This window comes from Nomascus leucogenys, chromosome 4, assembly GCF_006542625.1.
Source record: "Nomascus leucogenys isolate Asia chromosome 4, Asia_NLE_v1, whole genome shotgun sequence".
Taxonomy (NCBI): Eukaryota; Metazoa; Chordata; class Mammalia; order Primates; family Hylobatidae; genus Nomascus; species Nomascus leucogenys.
Genome location: NC_044384.1, coordinates 148797663 through 148825619, shown reverse-complemented (window position 1 = coordinate 148825619; position 27957 = coordinate 148797663). Strand labels below are relative to the sequence as shown.

General features: G+C 47.0%; 1 protein-coding gene across 2 annotated transcripts in view; it reads left to right on the top strand.

Annotated features, from left to right (window-relative positions):
* Positions 1 to 27957, top strand: part of DLGAP2 (DLG associated protein 2) — a 921880-nt gene that overhangs the window by 754512 nt on the left and 139411 nt on the right. For both annotated transcript variants that reach the window (XM_030812421.1, XM_003271382.4), the window contains one exon: positions 23183 to 24240. In XM_030812421.1, coding sequence (XP_030668281.1) covers positions 23183 to 24240 — 1058 coding nt within the window. The remainder of the gene's footprint in view (positions 1 to 23182; positions 24241 to 27957) is intronic.

The following is a 27957-nucleotide window of genomic DNA, read 5'->3' as shown; positions in this document are numbered from 1 at the left end:
GCGCCAGGAAGAGGATGTCAGTGGAAAGCCATAATAAGTTCAAATGTGAAATTAGTGTCTCACAGCAGCTCTGGTCTTTGTCAGACTTTAATTGGGATCAGCACAGATTCATTGCCATGGAGAGGGAAGTAAAATGGGTAAATTTCAGTGCATTTCTGAGAGTGAGAAAAGTTTCTATTTTTCCTAAGGAAAGAAGAGAACTGAAATACGCTTCCTATTATAACCTATCTATGTGGGAATGGAACGGAAATATTCCGAATGTAAAACACTCCTGCCTGTGTCTATGCAGCATGCTTGGTGTGAGTGGGGCTGGCAAGAGGGGTCAAGGACAAGCAGGACTCTCCCTCCCACCCGCCTCGGGGGGACACAGTGCACGCATTTAGTATCTCCCAGGACATGTGCTACCTGGAGCCCAAGGGAAAGTCCACCCATTTTTAATATTTTCTGTTTGAAAAAAAAATACACAGCTCATCTTTATGTTCAACTATGCTTTTAAGTATTTGCAAAAAAAAAAAAGTTCGTTCAACTGATTGTATTACATACAATATTCATGGACATTTTTTGTACAGTGATGACACTTCAGCTAAAAGAAAAAAGTGCTTACTGAAAGAGGCTTAAAATACAGAAAGCATTGCCTCTCCTGGAGGAACCATCAATAACGTGGCTTCCAGCCACAGCACGGCAGTGACTGCTGTGGGGTCCAGGCCTCCACTCCATCAGACGCCGCGATACCTGCTGAAAAGGGCACCTCCTCCTGGGTCGCTGGGTTCCACCGCTGGAACACCCGCCCCGAGGCTTTCTAGCTTTCCTCCTCAGGCCACTGGCCAGGTCTAGACCCAAGCAGGAGCCCACCCCAGGCAGGAGGACAAGTACCCCAGGAGGACCTGAGCCCAAGAACACTCCTGGCTCACTGTCCAGGCCTGGAGTGAACAGGGCATTGTTCCCACCCCAGTGCCAGGGATTAGGGTAGAGGAAGAAAGTAAAGCAAAACAGAAGACGTCATAAAGTCCTAAGCCCAGGGCACTGGGAGATCTCACATCTTTGAAAACTTCTCAAAGGGCGGTGCCTCCACCAGGAGCAGCAGCAGCTAGGAACTTGACAGAAATATGGATTCTCAGGGCCCACCCAGGGGGCTGGCCTGCGATGCCCCAGGTGATTCTGATGCTGAGAATAAATGTGATGCTGGCTCTCTCTCCTGTCACCACCTTCAGCCTGGAGCCTTTTGTCCTCAGTCAACGTGGCTTTGCCATTCCAGCTGTAGGGACAGGTGAGTGGGTGACCAGATGACCAAGCTGAAAGAGAGGCCCTGGTGATAAGGAGCCTGGCCGTCCTGTTTGGAAACAGGAGGATGAGCCAAGGAGGAGACATGGGAAAGGAATGTCCTGCCATCTTAAGGAAGGACTGGGAGCTTCCCTTTTACGGAAAGCAAACAAATGCTTGATTTCCTAGGTGACTTCCAGGCAGAAAATAGTGATGCTCAGGAAACAGGAAAAGCCTTTCCACAATTTTTAAAAATCATTCTTTCCTCACTTATTGATTCCTAGCATTTCCTAAAATGTTCGTGTGATATTTAACCTTCCTCATATTTATAAAATTATAGTGGCTAAAAATCCTTCTGTATTAGTCTGTTTTCATACTGCTTTATATAAAGAACTGCCTGAGACTGGGTAATTTATAAAGGAAAGAGATTTAATTGACTCACAGTCCAGCATGGGTGGGGAGGCCTCAGGAAACTTACAATCATGGCGGAAGGCGAAGGAGAAGCAAGGCACCTTCTTCACAAGGCAGCAGGAAGGTGAAGGGGAAGAGCCCCTTGTAAAACCATCAGATCTTGTGAGAATTCACTCACTATCATGAGAACAGCATGGGGGATACGGCCCCCAGGATTCAATGACCTCCACCTGGTCTCTCCTTTGAAACATGGGGATTATAGGGATTGTCACTGAAGATGTGATTTGGATGGAGACACAAAGCCTGGCCATCTCACCTTCTCATAATGACTTTCACGCCACAGATTCTCTCAGTGGTGGCCAACGAGATGGAATGAAGACTTCAGAAGCAACAAGAGAGCTGAGAGATTGGAGTGTTCATCAAATGCTCAGAAAAATTCAGGTTTATAGAAAATACCAAAAATATTTCTTACCCAAAGAGAGTGAGTCACCAAGTGCTGTGAAACCCAAGGCAGGGACTCGAGTTGCCAAAAATTCCAGACAACTGCTGATATGGCGAACATTAAAAAATTACAGAAGTTAAGCTTGAACAATGTGAAAAAATGGCAAACAATTACTTTTTGAACAGACGCTTAGCAGGGAACCTGCGCCGATATTCACGTAGGTTCTTTTCTATTTTCTTTAAGCGTCGGCCAGCTTGAGAAATAAAGGGACAGAGTACGAAAGAGAGAAATTTTAAAGCTGGGCATCTGGGGGAGACATCACATGTCAGTAGGTTCCGTGATGCCCCACAAGCCGCAAAAACCAGCAAGTTTTTATTAGGGAGTTTCAAAAGGGGAGGGAGTGTGTGAATAGGGTGTGGGTCACAGACATCAAGTACTTTACAAGGTAATAGAATATCACAAGGCAAGTGGAGGCAGGGTGAGATCACAGGACCACAGGACCGGGGCGAAATTAAAATTGCTAATGAAGCTTCGGGCACCATTGTCATCGATGACATCTTATCAGGAGACAGGGTTTTGAGATCAACCAGTCTGACCAAAATTTATTAGGTGGGAATTTCCTCTTCCTAATAAGCCTGGGAGCACAATGGGAGACTGGGGTCTATTTCACCCTTGCAGTCTCAACCATAAGTGACAGGTGCACCTCGGGGGGCTGTTTATAAGCCTATACCTCCAGGCACGTATTCTGTTTCCCAGGGATGTTCCATGCTGAGAAAAATAACTCAGCGATATTTCTCCCATTTGCTTTTGAAAGAAGAGAAATATGGCTCTGTTCTGCCCAGCTCACCTGCGGTCAGAGTTTAAGGTTATCTCTCTTATTCCCTGAACAATTGCTGTTATCCTGTTCTTTTTTCAAGGTGCCCACATTTCATATTGCTCAAACACACATGCTGTACAATTTGTGCAGTTAATGCAATTATTACAGGGTCCTGAGGCTATATACATCCTCCTCGGCTGACAGGATTAAGAGATTAAAGTAAAGACAGGCATACGAATTCACAAGGGTATTGATTGGGGAAGTGATAAGTGTCCATGAAATCTTTACAATTTTTGTTTAGAGATTGCAGTAAAGACAGGCATAAGAAATTATAAAAGTATTTATTTGGGAAACTAATAAATGTGCATGAAATCTTCACAATCCACGTTCTTCTGCCATGGCTTCAGCTGGTCCCTCCATTTGGTGTCCCTGACTTCCCGCAACAGACACTCAAATCGTTGTGATGATTATAACATTTCCACATGCATACCTTCCCCGCTTCCAGCAGAGGTAGGTGAAGACTTGGGGTCGGAAGAGACTGTTTCCTATGTGTGAATATCAGCCAGGGGTGAGATCTGGTCTATCAGGAATTCAGTAGGCTGAAATTCCAACTGTAAAGAACATTTTTGGATTCCATATATAAATGGTTAGGTACAAAAGCTTGTTTTCTAATATTCATCACTTTGAAAATTCATTCGAGTGTTTTGTGTTTAATAAATATTGAGAAACCATAAAGTTTCCAAATGTATTCCACATTCCGTTGAATGTGCTGAAACTTTGTTTTTTTTAAGTTTATATTTGAAGCAACTTAAGTTCCTCCCCTGCCCCCTAAAAAAGCAGACAACTGGTTAAGTATGGTGCATTAATTAGATAGTAAGATATTATTAGAGAGCGTGTGTGTGTGTGTGTGTGTGTGTGTATGTTCTTAACCTGGGACGAATTTCATAAGAGATAATAATGAGATAAGGGCAACCTTCTTTCTGTATTCTTCTAGAATAAGTTTCCAGGTCAAATTATTTGCTAAATGGACCTATATTTCAAAAGCTGTTTTCTTTATTTCAGTGATTTGACTGTTAGTGAGGTTAGAATTTTTTTCAGCTATTTGTTATTCATTTGTATTTTCATGTCTATGAAATGATTTTATACTGATAATTTTTTAAAGGAAATGTTTTCTTATTTACAGGAATGTTTTAAATATTAAGTATGTTATTGCACTCCAGCCTGGGCAACAAGAATGAAACTCTGTCTCAAAAAAAATTAGGTATGTTAGTGTTTAGGATGTATATTTCCTTTTTTATATTTTAATATTCTCTTAAAGGAAAATTCTCTTTTGATTTTGAAATGTATTTTTCTGACCAACTTGTGTGGTCTTGGTGTGTGCATAACTAAATTTTGTTTCTCTCCTTGCATTGACTGGCAGAAAGTTAGAGATACATGTAAATTATGCCCATAGCTAACTGTGAACCTTGAAAATTTGAGACAGGTCTCAGTTTATTTAGAAAGTTTATTTTGCCAAGGTTGATGATGCACACCCGTGACATGGCCTCAAGAGGTCCTGAGGACATGTGCCCAAGGTGATTGGGGCATAGCTTGGTTTTATACGTTTGAGGGAGACATGAGACATTAATATATATAAGAAGTACATTGGTTCCGTCCAGAGGGGGTTCCAGGTCACAGGAAGGTGACAGACACATGGTTGCATTCTTTTGAGTTTCTGATAAGCCCTCTGAAGGAGGCAATCAGAATATGCATCTATCTTAGTGAAGAGAGGGATGACTTTGAATAGAATGGGAGGCAGGTTTGCCCTGAGCAGTTCCCAGCTTGATTTTTCCCTTTAGCTTAGTGATTTTGGGGCCCAAAGATTTTCCTCTCACATAACGTGGGGAAGGTCCTGGAACGCACTCTGTGTGGAAGCCTCCCTCCTGTGCCACTGCCATTCCAATCCGTCTCTCTCTTGCTTCATATCTAAATGCTTTATAAATTTACCTGACTTTCTCATTTGTATTTACAAATCAAATTAGCTCCTTTTTAGAATGTGTCAGGGAGTAAGTAAATAAGCAACACAAGATTGGTTTTCTGATCCTACAGAAACATACTTCTGCAGTGTCTTCGTTTAAGAGTATTTTCATGTGGAATACTACAATTACCTAGCCAAAGGATGGAAACATTTTTATGGCTCTTAAGATTTGGCTCAATTTATTTCTCAGAATGTCACACTAACTGATAAATGCCCTCAAATAATCAATTCTTGCTTTACTGCATCCTAATCATAACAGTATATTTTAATTTTTAATGTATCTATTTGATTCAAAGAAATGTGCAAAAACTTTTACCTTAATTTACAATAGAGTTACTTTACTTTTTAAAATAGGTAGAAAGGAAAGATTGGGTTTGTGAAAATACCGTTTCTGTGCTTTCTGCTGACGTCAGTTAGGAGGTTTGGTTATAGTCACATGTTTTGAAACAATTTTAAGGAATTGAACTCATAAAAAGGCTCTTCCTAGGACAGGAATACAAGTCCAGCATAACTTTTTAAAGTCGTCATGAATGTGGCTGCCTTTCCACCCTCCGAGCATCGCCCATGCCCTGCGGTGAAATCACACCTTTTTTGGGCTCTGAGATGCATTCACCTGCACTTCTGTCTACTCTCGTTGCATATAAATAATTTCCAGATGATTCTTTCAAAATCATAGGCCTGATTTATAGATTCCCAAATGAGATATTCTCCCCGGAAGAACTTTGTCACGTTAAAAAAATGTGCAGTTGTTAGTCACTGATTCCAGGGGAAAAAAAAAAAAAGACTAACGGCATAAATCCATATTGATGTTGCCTATTTATCATTTGATTTAGTAAAAGAATATGTTTTCCGGCCGGGCGCAGTGGCTCTCGCCTGTAATTCCAGCACTTTGGGAGGCCGAGGAGGGCAGATCACGAGGTCAGGAGATCAAGACCATCCTGTCTAACATGGTGAAACCCCATCTGTACTAAAAATACAAACAAAAAAAAATTAGCCGGGCATTGTGGAGGGCGCCTGTAGTCCGAGCTACCCTGGAGGCTGAGGCAGCAGAATGGTGTAAACCCAGGAGGCAGAGTTTGCAGTGAGCCGAGATCGCACCACTGCATTCCAGCCTGGGTGTTAAAGTGAGACTCTGTCTCAAAAAAAAAAAAAAAAAAAAAAAAATGTTTTTCCTAAAAATGCTCTGTGCACTGATGGCAATAAACGAATACTGTCTGACCATTTTCAGGATTTAAATTTTAATTTTAATTAAATTTAAAATTTGGATTTTAGTTGCAATGTTATGCCAAAGATTATGAGTTTCTGTCATCTTAAAACTTAAAATTAACTTAATTTTCATGAAACTTCAAGTTGATAAACTGAGAAGGTCATCAACAGTACCTTAAAAATACTGTGAATAAGCCCAGGTAATATGAAGAGACCCCGTCTCTAAAAAAAATTAAAATATAGCCTGGCACAGTGGCGTGAGACTGTTGTCCCAGCTCCTCAGGAGGCTGAGGTGGGAGGATTGCTTGAACAGGAGTTTGAGGCTACAGTGAGCTATGATCACACCACTGCACTCCAGACTGGGCAGCAGAGCAAGACCTTATCTAAAAAAATAAAATACTCTGAATACATATTTGAAAATTACATTTGTTTATGAAATAATTCTAAAAGTCAAATGTTTTAAAACAAGCATTCTTCTTTTGCTGTATTCTGGTATATACATTTGGAAATTGTCAGCAGGTTATAAATGTGTGTCAAAGCAAAAATATAATCACCCAAAACCATATAAAAGGTAAAAGAGAAAGATTGATTGGTTGGTTTAAACTAAGAAGCCCCTGATTTTGTTTCAAAGGAAACTCAGGAAGATATTTGGGAAACAATTATAGTTACTTTTGTGAAGTGAAAAGTGTGTTTCACAAGGCATATTTTCTAGCACAGAAAGTAACGTATGACCTTTTGGCTTCAGGAATAATGAGATTAGGTTTACAACTGATAGCAGCTTTCTTTTGTGCTTTGGAAGTCATTGTTTTCGAATGTTACAATAAAGATCTGTTTAAAAGCTGCTTATTTTGCCTATAAATAAGATGTCATTTGGTAATTAAGTGCAATTAAGTTGCAAATGTGCTTACCATAATGCTTAATCGAAAATGTAATGAAATTCTGAAAAAGAGTTGAAGAGTTGAACACCTGAGTTTAGAATTACAAAACTCCTTATGTTCACCTTATACCAATCAAAAGACATCTATGAGCAGTTTTTCTTTAAAATTAGAACTTTGATATTTGTGGAATCAGTGGGGATTTTTTTTTAAGATTTTTTTTTATCCATCTCACTATTGAACCGGCTGGTCTGAGAACCTGCTGGTCAAAGATGAATCACAAGGCTGTGTGTGTGTGTGTGCGCGCACGTGTGTGCGCGTGCCCGTCTGCATGTGTGTGTGTGTGTGCATGTGAGCGTGCGTGCGTGTGTGAGCATGCATGTGCACGTGTGTGCATGTGTGTGTGTGAAATCAGACTTTGCATGAACCACTCTGGAACACATTATGAGAGTTAATGAGATCCTAAATATTAGCTGAGATTGTGTCGAATGGATGAAATCTTCTCGGCCAACTCCGTTTCCAAGGTGGCCTTTTGACTCCATTTGCCAGGGGGCACTGCTTTTGTGTCCCAAGTGTTCATTTAATTAAGCTCTTTCTGGTTGCCAGGGGCAAGCACCCAGAGCCACCTTCTGTAGGGCAAGGTCCCGTGGAGCCACGGGAGGAATCGAGGGAGGCAGGCCCTGTCTCAGCAAGTGGTGGCCACTCCCTGACAGATGCCCAGAAGTCCCCCCAGGGGTAGTGGCCGCCTCTGTGAGGACACTCAGGTAGAGGGCTGGGCTGCAGCCCTGGTCATCACAGCCTCTGCCCTGGACAGCTGAATTGAGCCTGGCAGCTGTTCTGGCAGTTTGTTCTCCACAGACAAACTCCTGTTCTGAGTGTCTGGATTTCAAACACCCTGAGAAAGAGGATGTGATTTGTCCTCTCAATCACCCACAAACATGAAATGCACTTGCCTGGCCTCACCCTACAATGGGTCAGGAACGATGGCCAGGTGGGCAGGATGTTACGGGGGTGAGTGTGGCAACACGTGTGTTGTTCACCACGCGGTTGGGTGGGCGTGTCTAGCACATGTTGTTCATGCTGTCAGATGGGCGTGTCTGGCACACACGTGTTCAAGCGGTCAGATGGGCATGCCTGGCACACACGTCGTTGTGAACTGTTGCATTGCTGGTAAGATGTGTGATGGATTTGGTTTTACCAAAAATGGCGAATGTGGAGTTATTTTTAAGGCATACTTCGTGTGCTATTTCTTGATGTGGTTTTATCAGGCAGTGTTGTTTTCGTCCGCCTTGGTACAATAGCCATGGTGTTGCAAAAGGAGGTGAGTTCTGAGCAGAATTCTCACGTGTCTCCACTTAGGACAATGTTGAGCATCACTGTGTGCCAGAGACTTGCAGGGCATTGAAGACAGACAATTGGCTGCCCTGTGCCGGCTCTCAGGGCCCAAGCCTGGATGACTAGGGCGTGGACGGTGCTGTGGATGGATGGTGTTGGTGGTCAGCCAGCACAAGCACCACAAGCACTGCTCTTCCATCCCTTGAGTGGCAGACACGTTGCCATCCTCTCCGAGGCTCAACCTGAGACTCTGTTGTGTCTGCTATAATGTAAGGGTCATGACACGTGAGTAGCATTAGCCCCAGTTTCTCCATTAAAGGAATTAAACCTTTTGTGACAGTCAACTCGGTGTAGCAGGACAAGCACCTGCGGCAGGTGGGGGCACCGTCAGTATTCAGGAGAGCTGTTGGTTGATGGAGTGGAAGAGACAGAAGCTAGGGCACCGTGGTTCTGGCTGAAACTTGCGCACCTACAAGCCATTTGAACTTGGGAAAGTCACCTTCTTGGAGCAGTAATATTGCCATCTGCCAGTCATAGGTAGTGACTGATGACTTCCTGGGATTGTTAGCAGAATCACATGAAAGCAGCACCATGCTGACGACCATGAAAACTGCCTCTCATTTCATACCCAAGAACCAATATCTTATTCATTCCCAAAAAAGGATTATCTAACATCCATGGGGTCAGATTAGCCGTACAGAGGCAGGTGCATTAAAATTCTGAATTTTCAAGTGAAATAAAAGATCTTCCTTTTTCCATTCTGTAAACCAGAGCACTGCCTTGATCCGGAAGCATTTTGAGCCTGGCATGATGGACTTTGCGCTTCTACTAAAGTGTGGTATAAATTCCCACGGGGCCAGCCCTGCGTCCTGACTGTCCCCGAGGGCTCTCTAGAGAAAGATGTCAAGAGCAGCCCTGTCCTCAGGTGCAGTCAGCAGAGTCTGAATCTGAACCTGCGTTTGGTCTCATATTCATTTCCTCTCCCTTTTGCCCAAAGCATCCCATTCCTTTTCTGCCACTTCTCTCCCACGTTTTCCCACCTCTTTATTTCCATTCAAATATTTCACTTCAACACCATTGAACAAATTTCTCCCTGTAGGTGCTGGCCAGGCCCAGGAGGAGACATGAGGGCAGTCAGTGCTCACAGTGGCTAACATGTGATCTGCTTGCTGCAGGCCTGGCATGGTCTAGGATGTTTACCTGTGTTGGCTCATTTAATGCTCACCACGACCCTCCAAGGCAGGCACAATGATTACGGGCCCTTCACACCTAGGAGAAGGAGTCAGGAAATCTCCCATGGTGGCATCACTGATATGTGATGGACCAGTGCAGCTCTACAGCCTGGCTGTCAAGCCTCTGTGTTCTCCTGGAGCTTACGACCTAATGGGTGTGCATGCATGCATATGTGTGTACAAAGGCCTGTGTATCTGTATGTTTGCATGTGCGTGCAAGTTTATGCATGTGCATAATCATGCATGTGTGGTTACACGTGTGCACATAGTTGTGTATGCCTATGTGTGTGTGTGAGTGTGTGTTGGGGTGGAGGTGAACAAGGCAGGAAAATGGGGAGGCCATGACAGTTTTTGTGTCATGAAAATGATTACCTCTCCTTGAGTTCCAAACGATGTCTGCCAAAGACTTCCTTGATTCTCCCATGCCTGCCACCACCACCCTGCCCCAGTCTCTCAGCTGTACCCTGTGTACCTCTCTTTGTCTGCAGGAAAAACCCCATTCCAAGGATTGGCTTACTCACCCGTTTCTCCTATTAGACTTTGAACACCAGACCTTGCTTCTGTAGGACAGGGAGAGTCCTGCTCATGTCTCTGTCCCCAACATCTCCTGTGGAGCCTGGAACTCATGATGCCTGTGGCTTCATGGGTGTAAGGATGGAAGGATAGATGGAAGGATGGATGGATGGATGAAAGGATGGGTGGAAGGAAGGAAAGAAGGAAGGATAAATGGATGCATGGATGGAGTAAATGTCATAGGAAAAATGGAGATAAAATTCTAATGTTCAGAGAAAAGAGAACTAAATTTAGGTGGGAGAGTTTAGGAAGATGCTCATAGGAGAAGAAAGCTCTTACAATGGGTCTTAAAGATAAATGGAGTGGCTGTAAGTAAAGAGGTGAATGAGAGGAGGACCCTGCCAGGGGAACAGAGAGCTGCTGTCCATGGTGAGGGCAGCTATAGCCTCAGGCAGAGTGCCTGCATTTGAGGAGGAGAAGCTGGCATGGGGCATCTGCAGGGCTCCGGGCTGCTGATGCACTCATGTCCCATGCACCATGGCCTTAGTCCTACCTGCATTCCCTGCCTTTTCTTCCTTTTCCTTCCTGTTTTCTCTCTCATTCATTCTCAATTTTCTCTTCTTTTTATCACTATCTACATCCACTCAAAAATACTTCTTAACTAATTAAAATCTCTGTAGTGTGTTCAAAAGTTATTTCTCACCTGCAGTACTCCCTTGACCTCCAGGCTGTCCGTTCCCCCCATTTCATTATGCCCCCAAAAGGCTGTGCACATTTTAAAACATGTTCTTTCCACAAACACAGAATTCCCTGAGCGCCTAAGCAGAATTGAATGGAGAGGAAATGAAGAGCATATTAAATTCCTCTTAGATCCCCGGGCTGATTTATTTAAGGCTCAGGGCTCAGGCTGCATGATAAGATAACCATTTTGTGAAAAAGATGAAAGCTGCTCCGTGTAGGCCGCATTTTGTGCAGGTACAGAACAGATAGGGAGGGGCTTGTGTCTCCGTCCCTCCTCCCTCGCTCCCATGCTCACCGCTTGTTTTCTGTTCAGAGTGTCTAGCATGCCCTGGCCCTCTTTTCTAGGAATTGGATTTTACCATTGTCATTCCAACCTCTCTTATCAGAGGCAAAGCCCCAGGGTGCAACCCTCCCCGCAGTGTGGCCACAGCCACTCAGAACTCCAGAGAGTCACGCCCTGGGTAGACATGTGTGTGAATCCATCAGCACAGCGCCCTCAGATCCCCACCCTGAGGCAGAGCCCCGCATGTCATGACAGCTGTCACTCATCTTTTTTATTTTTTAATTTTTTTTTTGAGACAGAGTCTTGCTTTTGCCTAGGCTGGAGTGCGGTGGTGCGATCTCCACTCACTGCAACCTCCACCTCCCAGGCTTAAGTGATTCTCATGCCTCAGCTTCCTGAGTAGCTGGGATTACAGGTGCACACCACCATGCCTGGCTAATTTTTGTATTTTTAGTAGAGATGGGGTTTCACCCTGTTGGCCGGGCTGATCTTGAACTCCCAATCTCAAGTGATCCGCCTGCCTCAGCCTCCTAAAGTGCTGGGATTCCAGGTATGAGCCACGGCATCTGGCCTGTCACTCACCTTTTTTCGTTTGTTTTCATAACTAACAGCATGTCCACCAACAGACTCTGAGAGAGCTCAGGCAGCACATATTCCCTGGGGCATAATCACTGCTGTTGGTCAGATGCCTTCCACATTGAGATTCAACCCACAGACAAGTTGTCAAGTCCATCTGGGTGAGGACTCCGAAGAGGAAAACAGGTTACCACGTGACACAATTAGCCAAACCATTAAAACACTGGCGACTGTTCCCATGATGGACGGCTCTAATCTCGGTGCACTGGGAGATAACAAGCCCATCCCCACGAGCTGAGTGAGAATTTAACTTGTGCCTGGAGCCAGAAGCGGGACACGGAGTGGACTGGGGTGCATTGAGCTTTGCCAGGGTCCTGCGCCCTCACCGGGAGCTGTGAAGGAGCCACCTTCTCCCTCTCCAGGCCCCACTTTCCTGTCTGGAGGATGCCGACAGCAAGACCTGCGCACACTGCATCGCTTTGCATGTCTAGCTGTGCTGGATATAGAAGACCTTTTGTGTGGACGTGTGACTCGCCTCAGAGACGGCAGGTGGGACACAGTTGTGCCATTAACACCACGGCCTGTCCTTGTGGGGCCTCCCTTCCCTGCCTTCTTCCTGTGCTCCCGAGGCCCCTCAGTCCGTCCTCAGCAGCCAGGGAGACCCCTTCGAGTGTCAGTGGCTTCCCATCTCTTCTCTGCTCCTATGGCCTCCAGACTCAGAAGCCCAGCAAAGTCCTGTGATTGCCGGCCCCACCCTTCAGGACCCAGACAGGGCCTCCTGCCTGGCAGTGCCACCACAGGCACCAACTCAGAGCCTGGAACCGTCCACCCAGGACCCTCAGAGATCTGTCCTACTTCCTTAGGTCTCTGTCCCACTCAAGCTCTCCCCACCACACCTGTCCCAGCGGGTAAAGGCCTGAAACATGGGATGATCCGCCCCTTGCCCCGTGTTTTTTAGAGCGTTCATCACTGTCTGACATTCGCCTGTTTATCTGTTTATTGCTAGTACCACCTCCCACCTGAAGGCTTTGGAGCAGGGGCTGTTTCACTCGCTGTCTACCACGGTACCTTGTTTGCAGCAGGTGCTTTGTAAATTTTGTTTGAATGGCTGGGCTGAGTCATTAATGAAAGAGAGAGAAAGGAAGGCAGGAAAACACTTTCAAAACTCATACTACAGAAGATCTATCTAAAACCTCTCCAATTCTGTAATTCTATGACCTCATGAGAAAAAAAAAATCAAAAACACCCACCTAGTGACCATAATGTAGCAAACTTCCTCCCAGGCTGGGCGCTGGAGTCGGGTGCAGCTGCACAGCTCTGCTGCCTTGCAGACCACTCCAGGGAGCTGCCGGGAGCTGGACGCACGCTGGTGTCTCACCCCACGGAGGGGGCATCAGTGCGGCCAGAGCCCAGCGGGGGTGGCCGTGACCGGCAGTGCTTCCTCTCAGAAGCTGCCTGTACTTTCTGGAAATATGAAATATGGCAACCATACAACCATTTCTGGATAATACAGTTCTACCTTTGAAAATGGTTGGAAACTATACAGACATCCAGGTCTCATCTATTTGGGGCTAAGATTTTAGAAACAGTAGAATTCTTCTTACAAAAACATTTAAATAAAAAAGTACAAAGAAGCGCCTGTGAGCACAGCGGCAGAATCGAATTTTGTTTCCGCAAAATTCGGCCCAAGGATCCACAGTTTGGTAGTCAGCACAGGATTTTCTACAGAGCCCAGGATTTTCTACAGAGCCCCTCCTCTCAAGAGCATCAGAGTACTTGAAAATACTAACCATGTGTGCTTCAGAGCAATTCCAGCCTTGGAAATTTGCGGAGGATGTAAACTTTGCCAACTAACCTAGGGGAGAGATTCACCCAAATTCTTATCTCCACTGAGCCCCTAATGCACACTTCTTCTTTACGTTTAATCCATTTATTTGTTTAATCCATTTATTTATTCATTCCATTATAAAACATTCATTGAGACCTCTGTTGGTAGTTTAAGAAATTCTACTAAGTATACAGCATGACTCAGATTAACGAGGCTGGTTGGGAGACACAATATCAAACATAAAAATTAATGTAAGACAACGCAGAGCATAAACCTGGTAGCTGCTGATATTTACTGGTATCAGTAAATATCCTGAGCTGCACCCCAGAGGTATGGTCTTACTGTGCCTGTGATGATGTCCAGAAATTTGTCCTTTACACACTTCCTGGGTGATGCTGAGGTATAGCCTTGGTTTAAAGCCCTTTGAACTACGGGGAAATAAAGGCAAACCTCAAACAGATAAGGAAATGCAAGATCTCACGGAGCTGTCCCAGGACCAAATCTTGGATCTCATGAGTGGGAACCAGCAGAGCCCACTGGGTTCCGGACCCTCTGCCAGCTCACCCAGATGGGATCTAAGGATTTCCCTTAAGCTTTCCTCAGCAGTTATCTGGGTGGGGGACTAAGTAACCATCAGCCATTGGTGTGTAAGTCAAACTCACATTGTCGGGTCAGTTAACAGACTTACGAATTTATACCTTGCTTCGTTTCCTGAGGAACTGAAGTGAGAACAGAAACGTGTACAATGGAATGATGGAATGTCCACTGAATCCACAATCGTGGTCAAGGAACGTTAAGTGAGATTGAAGGGCAAAGAAAAAAGATGCATGTGACTGTCACAGGACCTTCGATTATTGATTTAAGAGCCTCAGGTGTTTCTCTGAGCCATATGGTGATCAGAGCAACACAGGAAACAGCTTCAGCCACATTCTTGTTCTGTGGAGAAGGAGGAGATTTAGAAGCAAAAAATAAACATAACTGCTTTCCTAAATTTTACAAAACAGATCTTTTACTGAGTTCTAAAGCAAGTAAAGAAAAATTTTAAGTGAAGTGTGTCTATATTTGATTTTGAGTTTCTCTGTATGTCTTCCTCCATCACATGTGTGTATTTATTTTATTCGAGCTTTATGGGGATATAAGTCACACAGCATACAAGTCACGCTTTAGGAGGTACAATTTGGTGGCGTTCAGTAGATTTACAGGTATGTGCAACCATCACTCTAATCAATTTAAAACAGCTTCACCCGAAAAAGCAACCCTGTGCCTTAGCCGCCACCTGCCCTCTCACCCACCCTGACGCTGGGAATCAACAATCTGTTTTCCGTTTCGAGATCTGCCTGTTCTGGACACTTCATACGAGTGAAATCGTACGTTGGTGGTCGTTTGTGACTGGCTTCTTTCCCTTGGCATAAGGTTTTGAAGGCCCTTACCTGATGCAGCACGTTTCTAGGCTTAATTGGTTTTAATTGCTGAAAACATTTCTGTCGTCTGGTGCAGTCCCCATGTTTGTCCATTCATCCGTCGGGCGGCATTGAGGTCGTCTCCACTTTTTGGCGACTATGGATGATGTCGCTGTAAGCATTCTTACACAGGCTTTTGCCTGGATGTGTTTTCATTTCTCTTGGATGTGCACCTCGAAGTGAACTCACTGGGGCATTTGGTGACTGTATTTAGCCTTTAGAGGACTCGCCAGCCTGTGCTCCCTTCCCCAGCAGTGTGCGAGGTTCCAGTTTCTCTGCATCTTCATCAAGCTTTGGAACTGTGTCCTTTTCCCTCTGTCCACCGCAGGGGGCTTGAGTGGTACCGCACTGTGGTTTTGATTTCATTTCTCTACTGGGGAATGATGCTGAACGCCTTTCTGTGTGCTCTTTTACCGTTAGGCCATCTTCTTTGGAGAAGTATTCAGCTCCTATGCCCATTTTTATTTGGATTATTTGTCTTATTATATTGGAGTTGTCAGATTTATATATTCTAGATTCAAGTTCCTTCTCAAATACGTGATTTACAAAAATGTTTCACTGGCGCGGTGGCTCTTGCCTGTAATCCCAGCACTTTGGGAGGCTGAGGCGGGCGGATCACAAGGTCAGGAGATCGAGAGCATTCTGGCTAACATGGTGAAACCCCGTCTCTACTAAAAATACAAAAAATTAGCTGGGCGAGGTGGCGGGCGCCTGTAGTCCCAGCTACACAGGAGGCTGAGCGAGGAGAATGGCGTGAACTCCGGGGGTGCAGAGCCTGCAGTGAGCCGAGATCACGCCACTGCACTCCAGCCTGGGTGCGAGACTCCATCTCAAAAAAAAAAAAAAAAAGTTTCCCATTCTGTGGACGGCCTTTGCATTTTCTTGATGGCATCTTTTAAAGCATAAATGTTTTTAATTTTAGGAAGTTCATTTTATCTATATTTTTTCCTGTGCTTTGGTGATATGTCTAAGAAACCATTGGCTGATTCACAATCACAAAGAAATGGATCTATGTTTCCTTCAAATAGCTTTATAGTTTCACCCCTTTTCTGTCTTTAAGCCACTTTGAGTTCATTTTTGCAGATTTTATAAGATGGGGGGTTAAGTTCATTGTCTGGTGTGTAGAAATTGGGTTATCCTAGCATTATTTGTAGGAGAGACTATTCTGTCCCCTCTGGGTGACCTTGTCTCCGTTATCAAAAGTATCACATGTGCAGGTGCATGTCTGGACTCCAGTTCAGTTCCATGGGTCCATGTGTGCATCCTTGTGTGGGGCCCCACCCTTTTGATTACTATCGCTTTGTGACTCTTGGGATCCGTAAGTGTGAGTGTTCCAACCTGGTTCTTCTCTCTCAGATTGTTTTCGCTTCTCAGGACCTGTTGCATTTCTATATGAATTTGAGGATTGGCTTTTGCACTTCTGCAAAAAAAGCCATCTGAGGTTTTGACAGGAATTTCAGGGAATCTGTAGGTCACTTGGGGTAGGACCTACCTCATCTTAACATTTTTAAGTCTGCCAGTCCATGAACATAGGATGTCTTTTCATTTATGTAAGTCTTGCTTAATTTCTTTCAGCAGCGATGTTTTCTAGTTTTCAGTGTACGAATCTTTCACGTGCTTTTTTTTTTTTTTTTTCTTTTAAGCGACAAAGTCTCACTCTGAGATTCAGGCTGGAGTGCAGTAATGCAAGCTCGGCTCACTACAGCCTTGAACTCCCAGACTCAAGCAATCCTCCCACATTAGCCTCCCAAGTAACTGGGACGACATGTGCTTACCACTATGCCTGGCTAATTTTTGTATTTTTTTTTTAAGACAGGGTTTGCCGTGTTGTCCAGGCTGGTCTCAAACTCCTGGGCTGAAGTGATTCCCCCATCTCAGCATCCCGAAGTGCTGGGATTACGGGTGTGAGTGACTGTATCTGGCCCTCTTTTACCTCCTTGGTTAGGCGGTCCCAGGGATTTTATTCTTTTAGATGTTATTTTAAGTGGAATTGCTTTTCTAATTTCATTTTTGGGTTTCTCATTGCTAATGTATAGAAATACAATTGATTTTTTATTTTGCTCTTGTAACCTGCTCCTTTGCTGTGCAGCAATGAAAGTGGGCATCCTTGTCTTGTTCTCTTCTCACAGGGAGAGCTTTCACCCCTTCACCATTGAGTATGTTGTTAGCTGTGGGTTTCCCATAAATGCACATTATCATGTTGGGGAAGTTCCCTCTAGTCCTAGTTCTCTGAGTGTTTTTATCATGAAATAGTGTTGCACTTTGTCAAATGTCTTTTCTGTATCAACTGTGTTGAGTGTGTGGCCTTTTCCCCTCTGTTCTATTAAAGTGATTTATTACATTGATTGATTTTCCTATGTTGAACCACCCTTGCATTGCTGGGGTAAATTCTTCGTAGTCACGGTATATAATTCTCCTCATATGCTGCTATATTTGATTTGCTAGTATTTTTGAGTTTTTTTGTTTTTGTTTTTGTTTTTTTTTTGAGAGAGTCTCGCTTTTGTCGCCAGGCTGGAGTGCAGTGGTGTAATATTGGCTCATTGCAACCTCCACCTCCCGGGTTCAAGCGATTCTCCTGCCTCAGCCTCCTGAGTAGCTGGGACTACAGACACACACCACCATGCCCAGCTTATTTTTGTATTTTTAGTAGAGATGGGGTTTCACCATGTTGGCCAGGATGGTCTCGATTTCTTGACCTTGTGATTCACCCATCTCAGCCTCCCGAAGTGCTGAGATTACAGGCATGAGCCACCATACCTGGCCTATTTTTTAGGCTTTTTGCATCTCTATTTATAAGGGATATTTATCTATAGTTTTCTTGTCTTTATCTGGCTTTGCTAGCAGGGTAATTCTGTCCCTGATAGAATTAGCATAGAATGGGCTTGGAAGCATTCCTGCCTATTGTAGTCCTGGGAGACTTTGAGAGGGATTGGTGTTAATTCTTTTTAAAATATTGATAGAATTCACCTGTGACAGTATCTGGTCCTGGACTTTTCTTTATCAGGAGTTTTTCAATTGTTGATTCAATCTGTGCTTGCTGTTGGTTTGTTGGGATTTTCTGTTTCTTCTTGAAGTAATTGGTGTTTTTTTTATTTATTCATTTCATCTAGGTTATCTAATTTTTTATCAGGTAATTTTTGTAATATTCTCTTATAATCCTTTTTATTTTTTAAAAGTCAGTAGCAATCCCTCACTTTTAGTTCTGATTTTAATAATTTGAGTTTTCTCACATTTTGAGTTTTAGTCTAGGTAAAGGTCTGTCAGTTTTGTTGATATTTTTTAAAAACAAAATGTTGGCTTGTTGATTCTCTATTGTTTCTTTATTTTATTTATCTCTGTGCTGATCTTCATTCTTTTTTTCCTTCTGCTCGCTTTGGCTATAGTTTTCCTTTCCCGTTTATGTGAATTTTAAGATCAGCTTTTGAATTTCTAAGCAGTAACCAACTGGGATTTGATAGGGATTGTGTAGAATCTGTAGATTAATTTGGGGATTCTTTCTGTCTTAACCATTGGATTAAGCCTTCCAATCCATGAATATGAGATGTCTTCCCATTTATCTAGATTGTCATAATTTCTGTCAACAATGCTTAACAGCTGTCAGCATTCAAATCTTATACTTTTTCTGAAAATTTTAAGGAAGTTTTTAAAAAATGGGGCTTCAGATAGGCTCCTTTTGCCATATGGTGGACTATGCCTTTCATACCATCATACAGTAAATACAGGAATAGGTTCAATCTGTGTTTCTTACTAGGATCCTTGGCCTCTGTTTGCACTTGTGTTTGACCAATGTTTTGACCAATGGCAGGGTGGGCTCCAGGGCCTGGGGGTCTTTAAGAGAGGCAAGATGAGCAAGTGTCACTTGGGGGACAGAAGAAGGGACAGCAGAGTGGACGGAAAGACCAGGATGGCCGAGACAGTCAGCATGATTCCAGCACCACCAGGGCTGTCTCACCGTCTTCAGCAACTCCAATTACAGTTTCTGAGGAAACGTTGCTTACGTTTAACTAGTTTGTGAAAAATACACCATGGTAGAGTATATCAGTTTTTATTTAGTAACTCGCTCCATGGTCCACTTTATAAAGCTTCTGCTGTTCTGTTTGGTTTGGTTTGGTTGGCTTTTGCTTTAAGTTCAGCGGGCTTCCACTTCCAGCAGGGCAGTTCTTTTTAGGGTGGAGCGCAGGAGAGATACATACTGAGGGACTCCCCATCCCTTTCCTAAGCAGAAGAAAATGCAGGCAGATAAGGCTGGGTCAGATGAGCTTCAGGCAGGGAGGAGGAACTGGCATTCCTGGTGGGAAGGGCCCCTCATTGCCTGTGGTCAGGGGAGGGCTGGGGAGGACCCCTGTGCACGGCGTCTTCCTCTCTGCTCTCACTCTGGTGGCTGCCCTGGGTAAGCTGCATGATTTCCCCAAAGCCCTGGGCTGCATTTGTCACCGAGGTGTGCAGGCATCTGGCTGGCTCAGGTCAGCCCAGTGTGGAACTACTCGCTGGGTTTGGACAAGACAGTAGGAAAGTACGGCTCCAAACACTGCCATCCCATCCATCAACGGCCAAGTGTAAGATGTGGGAATGCTGCCCATCCATCCTCAGTTTCCTCAGCCTGCAACAGGGTAAGCGCTGCTCCGTAAAGGCGGTCAGACGGTTGGAGGGGACTTCCAGGGAAGAGCCTCACCAGCACGACATGCACCCTGTAAACATTCACTGCGTTCTTCACGTTTTTAGGCCAGCCGCCCCATAAGTGCAATAGTAAGACATGCATTTACATTCTATTCTGAATTTGGGGAGATGGTTCTACGTTCATGAATAATGACTGTAATTGCTGTTTTCTCTCAGTGACAAAAATGATGTCGTGAAGAGCTGGAAATTAGGAAACTAAGATGCTTTCCGCATTTTGTGTTTGCGACCTCATTTTCACAAAAAGAAATTACCAGCCCCTAAGTATTTATTACACATTGTGCACACCTAAAAAACCCAGAGACCTAGCACAGTGCTCATTACACATTCTAGTGTTGCCATTGTTTACAGCATGCTGCCATTGTAATTATTGTGATAATATTTTAAAGTACATATTTCCATGTATCCATCAGGAAATCCAGTCTTGTACAGTGGAAATGAGAATGTGGTATCAACATGTGGCATAATCAAATTTAATTCGTTTTGGTTAAATTTTATCTTTTATGCCATTCTTTTATGGAGCCACATTCATAACATAGCTTCTAGGCTAAACATTAGGCAGAAATAGGATACGTGAATCGGGCAGTAATGGACTCGCTTTTTAATATGAAGGAAGTAATTGTATTAAATTACATGTTAATGGAAAAACAAAGCAGGAGATAATAGGATGACAACTTTCTGCTGCTGTAAATTCTGGATTGCAGCACGTGGTTTTGCTATTTAGCAGTTGAGTATTGAATTTGATTTGAAAACTTGCTTTTAATTATATTAAAATAATATCTAAATATTCCCCTAATACATTAAAGTGCTCTCGTTATAATTTGACTATTTGAGAAAGGAAGGCGCCACCGACCGTTACAGCGTAGGTGCTCCTGTGAGACAGCGTAAGCACCTGAAATATAGCACAGTGAGAGGCTCACTTTGAAGTTAAAGGATCTGTTTGTCCTTGAACTGGAGACTGTTTACTGTGAGAAGATGCAGAAGCGATCCCTTTGCTGGCCTCAGTGGGAGAAACAGCCCCACACCTTGCTGTCAGTCTCTGGAGATCCCTCGGGAAATCTTTATGTTCCCTTCTGCGTTCACACCTGGGTGTGAGAAGCTGGTCCCTGACTTCCCAGGGACCCATGAAATCTTCCTTATCCCATGTTTCCATGGCCATGCTGGCCCAGACAGCTGGCAGCCCTGGATCCTGAAATCGGGGACATTTTGAGGCCATTCCTAGGACTAATCACTTGGTGAACATTCTCAGCAGGGGATTTTTTGTTGTTGTTTGTTTGTTTTTGCCTTGGTTACCTGGAGGGTTGGGGTTGGACCAGATGGGAAAACTCTCACTCCCCATCACTCCGCTTGCTTTCCCTGGCGTCCATGTTGCTCAGGGAGTCAGAGTGGGCGGCTCTCCAAGTGCAGGGTGTGACGGACTCACCCCAAGACTGCAGGCAGGGGTGCATCTCATGCTGCAGAGGGTGGTGGCGAGAGAGGAGCAAGTGGGAGAGACGCTCATGGTGATGGGGGAGCTGGCAGGCAGGAATCCGTTCCGGGATCCGAGGCATGGAGGTGGCCCAGGGGAAGAAGGTGATGGACAAATGTGTGGGGGATAGTTCCCTTCCTGAGGAGATGGCCACTCTCAGCCCTCGAGGAGGCCACTTCTTGGCCCTGTCTGGGTCTTTGGCCTCGAGGACAGCACACAGCAAGGCCAAGTGGTGTGGAGCCGGGTCTTGGAGTGAATGCAGGGGATGCATTCCAGGCCTGGAAGCAGAGGCGGTAGAACCCAGCCAGCGACATCTACAAATGATGGCAGCCGGGTGTGCTTAAGGCCCAGCAGACTCACAGGGACGTGTGGACCGTGGTGCAGAGGGAGGCTCGGCAACTCCTCTGGTCATCACAGAGCATGGACATCTGTTCTGGGCCTGGCACTGCTCTGGGGTGGCGTGTGGCTGTCAAAAGGCAGGCAGCTGTGCCCTCAGGAAGCTCGCTGTCCTAGATGTGGCCCTGGGTGACAGGTCGAGAAGACAGGGCTCCCCTAAAAGTTGGTGGATGGGCTGGGGTGCATTTGAGGGGAGTAGCCTCACAGCTGTGTATGGGTGGAGGCAGGGGGAGAGGGGGACAGAGGAAGAGGCCATCGTGATGGTCCTGGTGACAAGGAGGAGGGTCTGGGGAGGGAGGGGCCTGGGATGGAAGAGGCAGGTGTGGGGTTGAGGGGGGCCCACCAGGAGGAGGAAGGTGTGGGTGCAGAGACCAGGGGAGCAACAGGCGGTGGAGCTGGCAGATCCTCCTTCTCTGCAGGTCACCCCAGCGCCCAGCTGCCTTCCCAGGGAGAGAGGAGAGAGCAAGCGACCTGCCCCTCGGTGGCTCAGAGGCCATAAGACAGGCTGTGCTGTGTTGTAGCTATGGCCTCACTCCTCCAGGCATTCAGGGAAAGCTCATTGCAGGCTGCAGGAGGGCACAGGGAGGAATCGGGCGGGAGGGGACGCAGCCTGGCCTCTGGGAGGAGTCAGGCAGGAGGGGACACAGCCTGGCCTCTGGGGAAGGAGGCACAGCTGCCGACACACAGATGGGCTTCGAGAAAGCCCCTCCCATCCTCACTAGCCTGTAAGGGTGTGGACTGAACAAACGATTTCACGATTAATACGTGTGTATGTGATACATGAGCTTATAGATAATATCACCCATCAAGTACCAGATGCTATTTTTAAAACTTCTTAAGCTGTACCACAAAACTGAAATCTAAGTGAAATACAGTTATGGTTTTCCCCCAAATTGTTAATTTCCTTTAATACCACAAAATCCGGCTGTCAAGAGACCTGTTGAATCTACTAGATGCTAAATCTTGGTCATTAACCATATGGGAACATCAGTGTTGCCTTTCCACTCCTCACACTTTGCGATATAAAAACAACTGCCTGGCCGGGTGCCGTGGCTCACACCTGTAATCCCAGCACTTTGGGAGGCTGAGGCCGGTGGATCACCTGTGGTCAGGACTTTGAAACTAGCCTGACCAACATGGCGAAACCTCGTCTCTACTAAAAATACAAAATTAGCTGGGTGTGGTGGCACATGCCTGTAATTCCAACTACTCAGGAGGCTGAGGCAGAATTGCTTGAACCCCGTAGGCAGAGGTTTCAGTGAGCCAAGATCGTGCATTGCAGACTGGGTGACAGGGCGAGACTCCGTCTCAAAAAACAAAAAGAAAATTAGCCGGGCATGGTGGCGGGTGCCTGTAGTCCCAGCTACCTGGGAGGCTGAGGCAGGAGAATTGCTTGAACCCGGGAAGCGGAGCTTGCAGTGAGCCGGGATCGCGCCACTGCACTCCAGCCTGGGCGACAGAGCGAGACTCTGTCTCCGAAAAAAAAAAAAAAACAACCCACAAACCTGCCCTCTCGCGTGCCCAGGCCAGGCACGGACACTGATTGCTGAAGAAACAGTCCACAGTGGGGGTCACATGTGCCCCTTCCCGCACCTGAGGGTTTCCGCCGCGCTTCCAGGTGTTGAATGCCGTTTCTGTTTCCCCGCAGACCCGCAGTACTCATGGTCGCCCACGCAGCACTTCAATGAGGAGCGCTACTCGCCCGCGCCCAGGAGCATGAAGGGCCTTTCGGGAAGTCGGACGCAGCCGCCGCTGTGTTCCGGGCACACGTGCGGTCTGGCGCCCCCCGAGGACTGCGAGCACCTGCACCACGGGCCCGACGCGCGGCCGCCCTACCTGCTGAGCCCCGCCGACAGCTGCCCCGGGGGGCGCCACCGCTGCTCACCGCGCAGCTCGGTGCACTCGGAGTGCGTGATGATGCCGGTGGTGCTGGGCGACCACGTGTCCAGCAGCACGTTCCCGCGGATGCACTACAGCTCGCACTACGACACGCGCGATGACTGCGCCATGGCCCACACGGCCGCCAAGATCAACCGCATCCCGGCCAACCTGCTGGACCAGTTCGAGAAGCAGCTGCCGCTGCACCGGGACGGCTTCCACACGCTGCAGTACCAGAGGACGTCCGCGGCCGCCGAGCAGCGCAGCGAGAGCCCCGGGCGGATCCGCCACCTGGTACACTCCGTGCAGAAGCTCTTCACCAAGTCGCACTCGCTGGAGGGCTCCGCCAAGAGCAACGCCAACGGCACCAAGGCGGACGGCCGGGCAGACGACCACCATCACGCCCACCATGCCAAGCACAGCAAGAGGAGCAAGAGCAAGGAGCGCAAGCCGGAGGCCAAGCCCCGGCCCGGCATGAGCAGCTGGTGGAGTTCGGACGACAACCTGGACAGCGACAGCACCTACCGGACGCCCAGCGTGCTCAACCGGCACCACCTGGGCCCCGTGGCCCACTGCTACCCCGACGCGCTGCAGAGCCCCTTCGGGGACCTGTCCCTCAAGACCTCCAAGAGCAACAACGACGTCAAGTGCTCAGCCTGCGAGGGGTTGGCGTTGACGCCCGACGCCAAGTACCTGAAGCGTAGCTCCTGGTCCACGCTGACGGTCAGCCAGGCCAAGGAGGCCTACCGCAAGAGCTCGCTGAACCTGGACAAGCCGCTGCTGCACCAGGACGCCAAGCCCGCCCTGAGGCCGTGCCACTACCTCCAGGTAAGCAGGCGCACGGCCCTGTGGAGGCCGTCTCGGCATAGCAGGTGGTATTGTGGTTATTCCATTTTTAATTGACAGATAACAACTGCATACACATTTAGGGTGTGCGACAGGATGTTCTGAGATACGGGTATGTTCTGGGAGAGCTCCACTGAGCTGTTAACACGCGCATTACCTTACATACGTAAGTTTTTTGGGGGGAACACTTAAAATCCACTCTGGGTGATTTCCAAGTATTCAGTACATGGTTGCTAACTGCAGCTACCGTGCTGGCCAACAGGTCTCTTGAGCTGACCCCTCCTCACTGAAATGTCCTTTGACCAACATCTCCCAATTCCTCCCCATCCCCAGTCCCTCCGGTAACCACGGTTCCACTCTCTGCTTCTGTGAGTTCAGCTGTTTGAGATGCCACCCGTGAGAGCGACCGTGTGGCCTCTGTCTGTGTGCGCCAGGCTCATCCTGCTTTGCAGTTTCTTCCAGCTCACCCATGTTGTGGAGAATGGCAGATCTCCTTCTTTCCAAGGTTGAATAGTGTCCCCTGTGTATGTATCGCATCTTCTTTATCCATCATTTGCCGGTAGACTCGAGGGTTGACGGCACGCTATGGCTTTGTGCACGGGGCTGCAGGGATGGCAAGACGTTATCTATGGGCAACTCTCATGAGTGAGTCTGGCCTGCTCTGGGAGGGCCTCTGAAGATCCCGCCTCCTCCTTGGAACCATCCCTCTAAACCCAGCGTGCCATTTCTTTAAGGCCTCTAGGGCTGGAGGGTTTAACAACCACAGCAAACACAGACTAGCCCATGTGGATGTTTTCCATGTGAGAGCTGATCGACCGGCCTAATGGAAATGGGCCTGCGACATTCGTGAGTTCACTCTCTGCACCTGGCCACAGCCTCTCTAAGCATCCCCCACCACAAAAAGCCTGATTATGGAAAAGGCCTCTGTGTCTCTGGGGTGTGGATTAAATGAATCTAGCAAAGGCAAAAACAAATTAAGGTAGATCCCTGGAGCTGGCATATTGCAGGATTCCCTGTTTTATGTGATTTCACTCTCTGTCTCTGAATCGTGTCATGCCTGAGTTTACTAGAGAAGCCCTCTGGGAGGCACACGCTACTTCTGAGGATGCCGCTCAGTGACTTCCGTCAGTCGATAGCGCTGTTAAAAAAACATAACATGTGTGTCCCAACTCACAAATCACTCTTGCTTGCCTAGAGCAGTGGCTGTGGGCCACGCATCGGGTTAGAGACGCCTTCATGGAGTAATGGGCCATTGCTGGCTGAGCCAACAGGCAGTCAAGTAATGCGACGGGGGGACCAGCAGCCATGATTCTTTCTGGGAGTCGTGGTGGCAGATCCTTCCAGCGGCACCATCACCATCAGGTGCAATGTCCTCATCTCAGTAGCTCTGTTTTGAAAGGAAATGCTAACCAAATTGCCTTTGCGGGCAGATTTATTCAGAGACAAATTGCTAGTTGCATAAACTATTATAGCAATGGAAGAGGCATAAATTTTGTTTGCCGTTGGCAAACCCTAATCATATCCAAATGTAAAAGTTGTGTCTGCTTGTTTAGAGAAGCCTGGTATAAAGAATCGGGGTTCACTCTGATCTGCCTCCTCATTGTCACAGACGCACAGCTCTCTTGTTTTTGTCTGTGCCTGGGGTGGATAGTCAGTGTTCCCTGAGTGAGCACTTCAGGACACTGTCAGAGCCTCCACGTTTTGCCCCAGGGTCACCTGCCTCCAACGCCTGCCACTCTCCCCCAGCCCCTCCGGCCGCGCCTTCTTCGCAGGTCCTGTGCCCCTTGGACCTACCTTCTCCCAGGAGCTTCTCCCACCCACTTCTTCCCAGGAACACGCTTCTCTCTGCCTCCAACAGCTATTCCATGGTCTAGGCGCAGGGAATACCAATCGTCCACAAAGGTGAAGTGAGACACAATGAACCCGCACACCGTCAGCCCCGTTCAAAAACCATCCCTCCGAGAGTGACCTCATTCCATCTGCACTCACGCCCTCCCACCCAGGCTACACTGCAACCAATCCCACACGACAGACAGATACAACCGTAAATATGCATGTGTTGATCTCCAAAAGATCCACACGGAACGATGAGGATGCTTTCTTTTGAAACATAACCACCTGCATTATATCAGCCTGGTCAGTGGTCACACTCCCCTGCGGGCTCGCTGTCTCTTGTTGGCTTTTATTTGAATCAGGAGCCAGAGAAGGGGCCCACCTGGCAGCTGCTGATGAGCCTCTTCATCTCGTTCAGGCCGAGGTTTCTCCTGTATGTCCTGTCTTCCTCCGCCTGGTTTTTTTTTGTTTCGAACCAGCTGGTTGGTCTGATTGTGTCTGTCAGTCTGAGTTCCGTGCCATGGGGTCATTCCAGACAGTCTAGTCCTGTTGTTCTGCAGCCGGCCACCCAGTCCTGGACTTCCCTGCCCCGAGGCGACCGGCCCCCTCTCGTGTCCACTCAGATGACACATCCTCGGAAATTGAACCCAGAGCGTTATCGTGCGGACGTTGGGAAGCACTGCCCGGAGGATGGGAGAATGTCTGCAGGGAGCAGCCATGGCTTTCATGGCGCTCGTTCACAAGGGTACCTTCTTGCAGTAGCAAGCTCCCCGCATCCCCACATCCACCTCCCAGTGAAACCCCCTCTTTGGGGGATGCAGCTCGGTGACTTCTCTCCCCTCCTTACTGTCCCCCAGTGGTCACCGCTGGACTGCTTGTGGAAAGATCTATGCAGCTGAATATCAGGAGCTGTGTGCAACCTCCTCGGGCTGTTTCTGTCCTAGGACTCAGCTGGATTGACGTCTGGCATTTTCAAAGATGCTTGTGCAGGGCTGTCCCTTCCTGTCGATTGCATTAAACTTTCTGGTGGAAAAGGTTTCTGCATCCTCACAAACCCAGATTTTATTTCACAGGCAGGAAATAGGGAAACTAAAGGAATTTGTCTGTGGGTCCTAGTGTACGGATAAGATTTGAAAGAATAAGAAGAGAGAAATAAATGTTTATAAATTGTCTTCCTTTTTTCACTATGAACACTTGCAGCTGGATGACAGGATCACTTTTCGTTTTCACCCTTGGTTTGTACAGAGTATGTGGTTCACATTAGAGGAAGATTTTTTTTTTTTCTTGTTTTTAACTAGGTCAAAACAGAGACTAAGTGGAATTGAAAGGCAATTCTGGCCTCAAGGTATTCTTTCACAAAGCTCTTGTTTTCATCTTTTCTGCATCAGCAGACGAAGCATCTAAGGTCAAACTTTTAATGAGCATTGTAGGAATGCAGAAGGGATTCACCGAGGCTTAGCTCAGGATGCCAAAGGCTCTCTATGCCACAGTCCACAGAAAGTCCCAGGGACGTGCAGGGAGGCAGAGACACTACCTCCCTGGGAAGGCTCCCGGCGGCATCAAACGGAGGGACATAGGAGCCCCTGCTGCCTCCCACAGAAGACCCGGCGGCCCCTCCAGCCCTCGGCATCTGTCCCTGCCTCCGTCCCTCCTGTCCTCAGGCCTCCTCTCTGTGGCCTCCAAGTCTCCCACCCCCTCCTGCACTCCTGGTTTTCTCCTCTTCCAGTGTCCTCCCCGCCTGGCATCACCCAGCTGCAACCGTGGCCCTCCTGGGGAAGAGGTTCGGACCCTACGCTTTATTTGACATGAAGAGGTTCAGACCCCCGTTTTATTTGGTGTGTTCACGGGCAGCAGCCCCGTTTTATT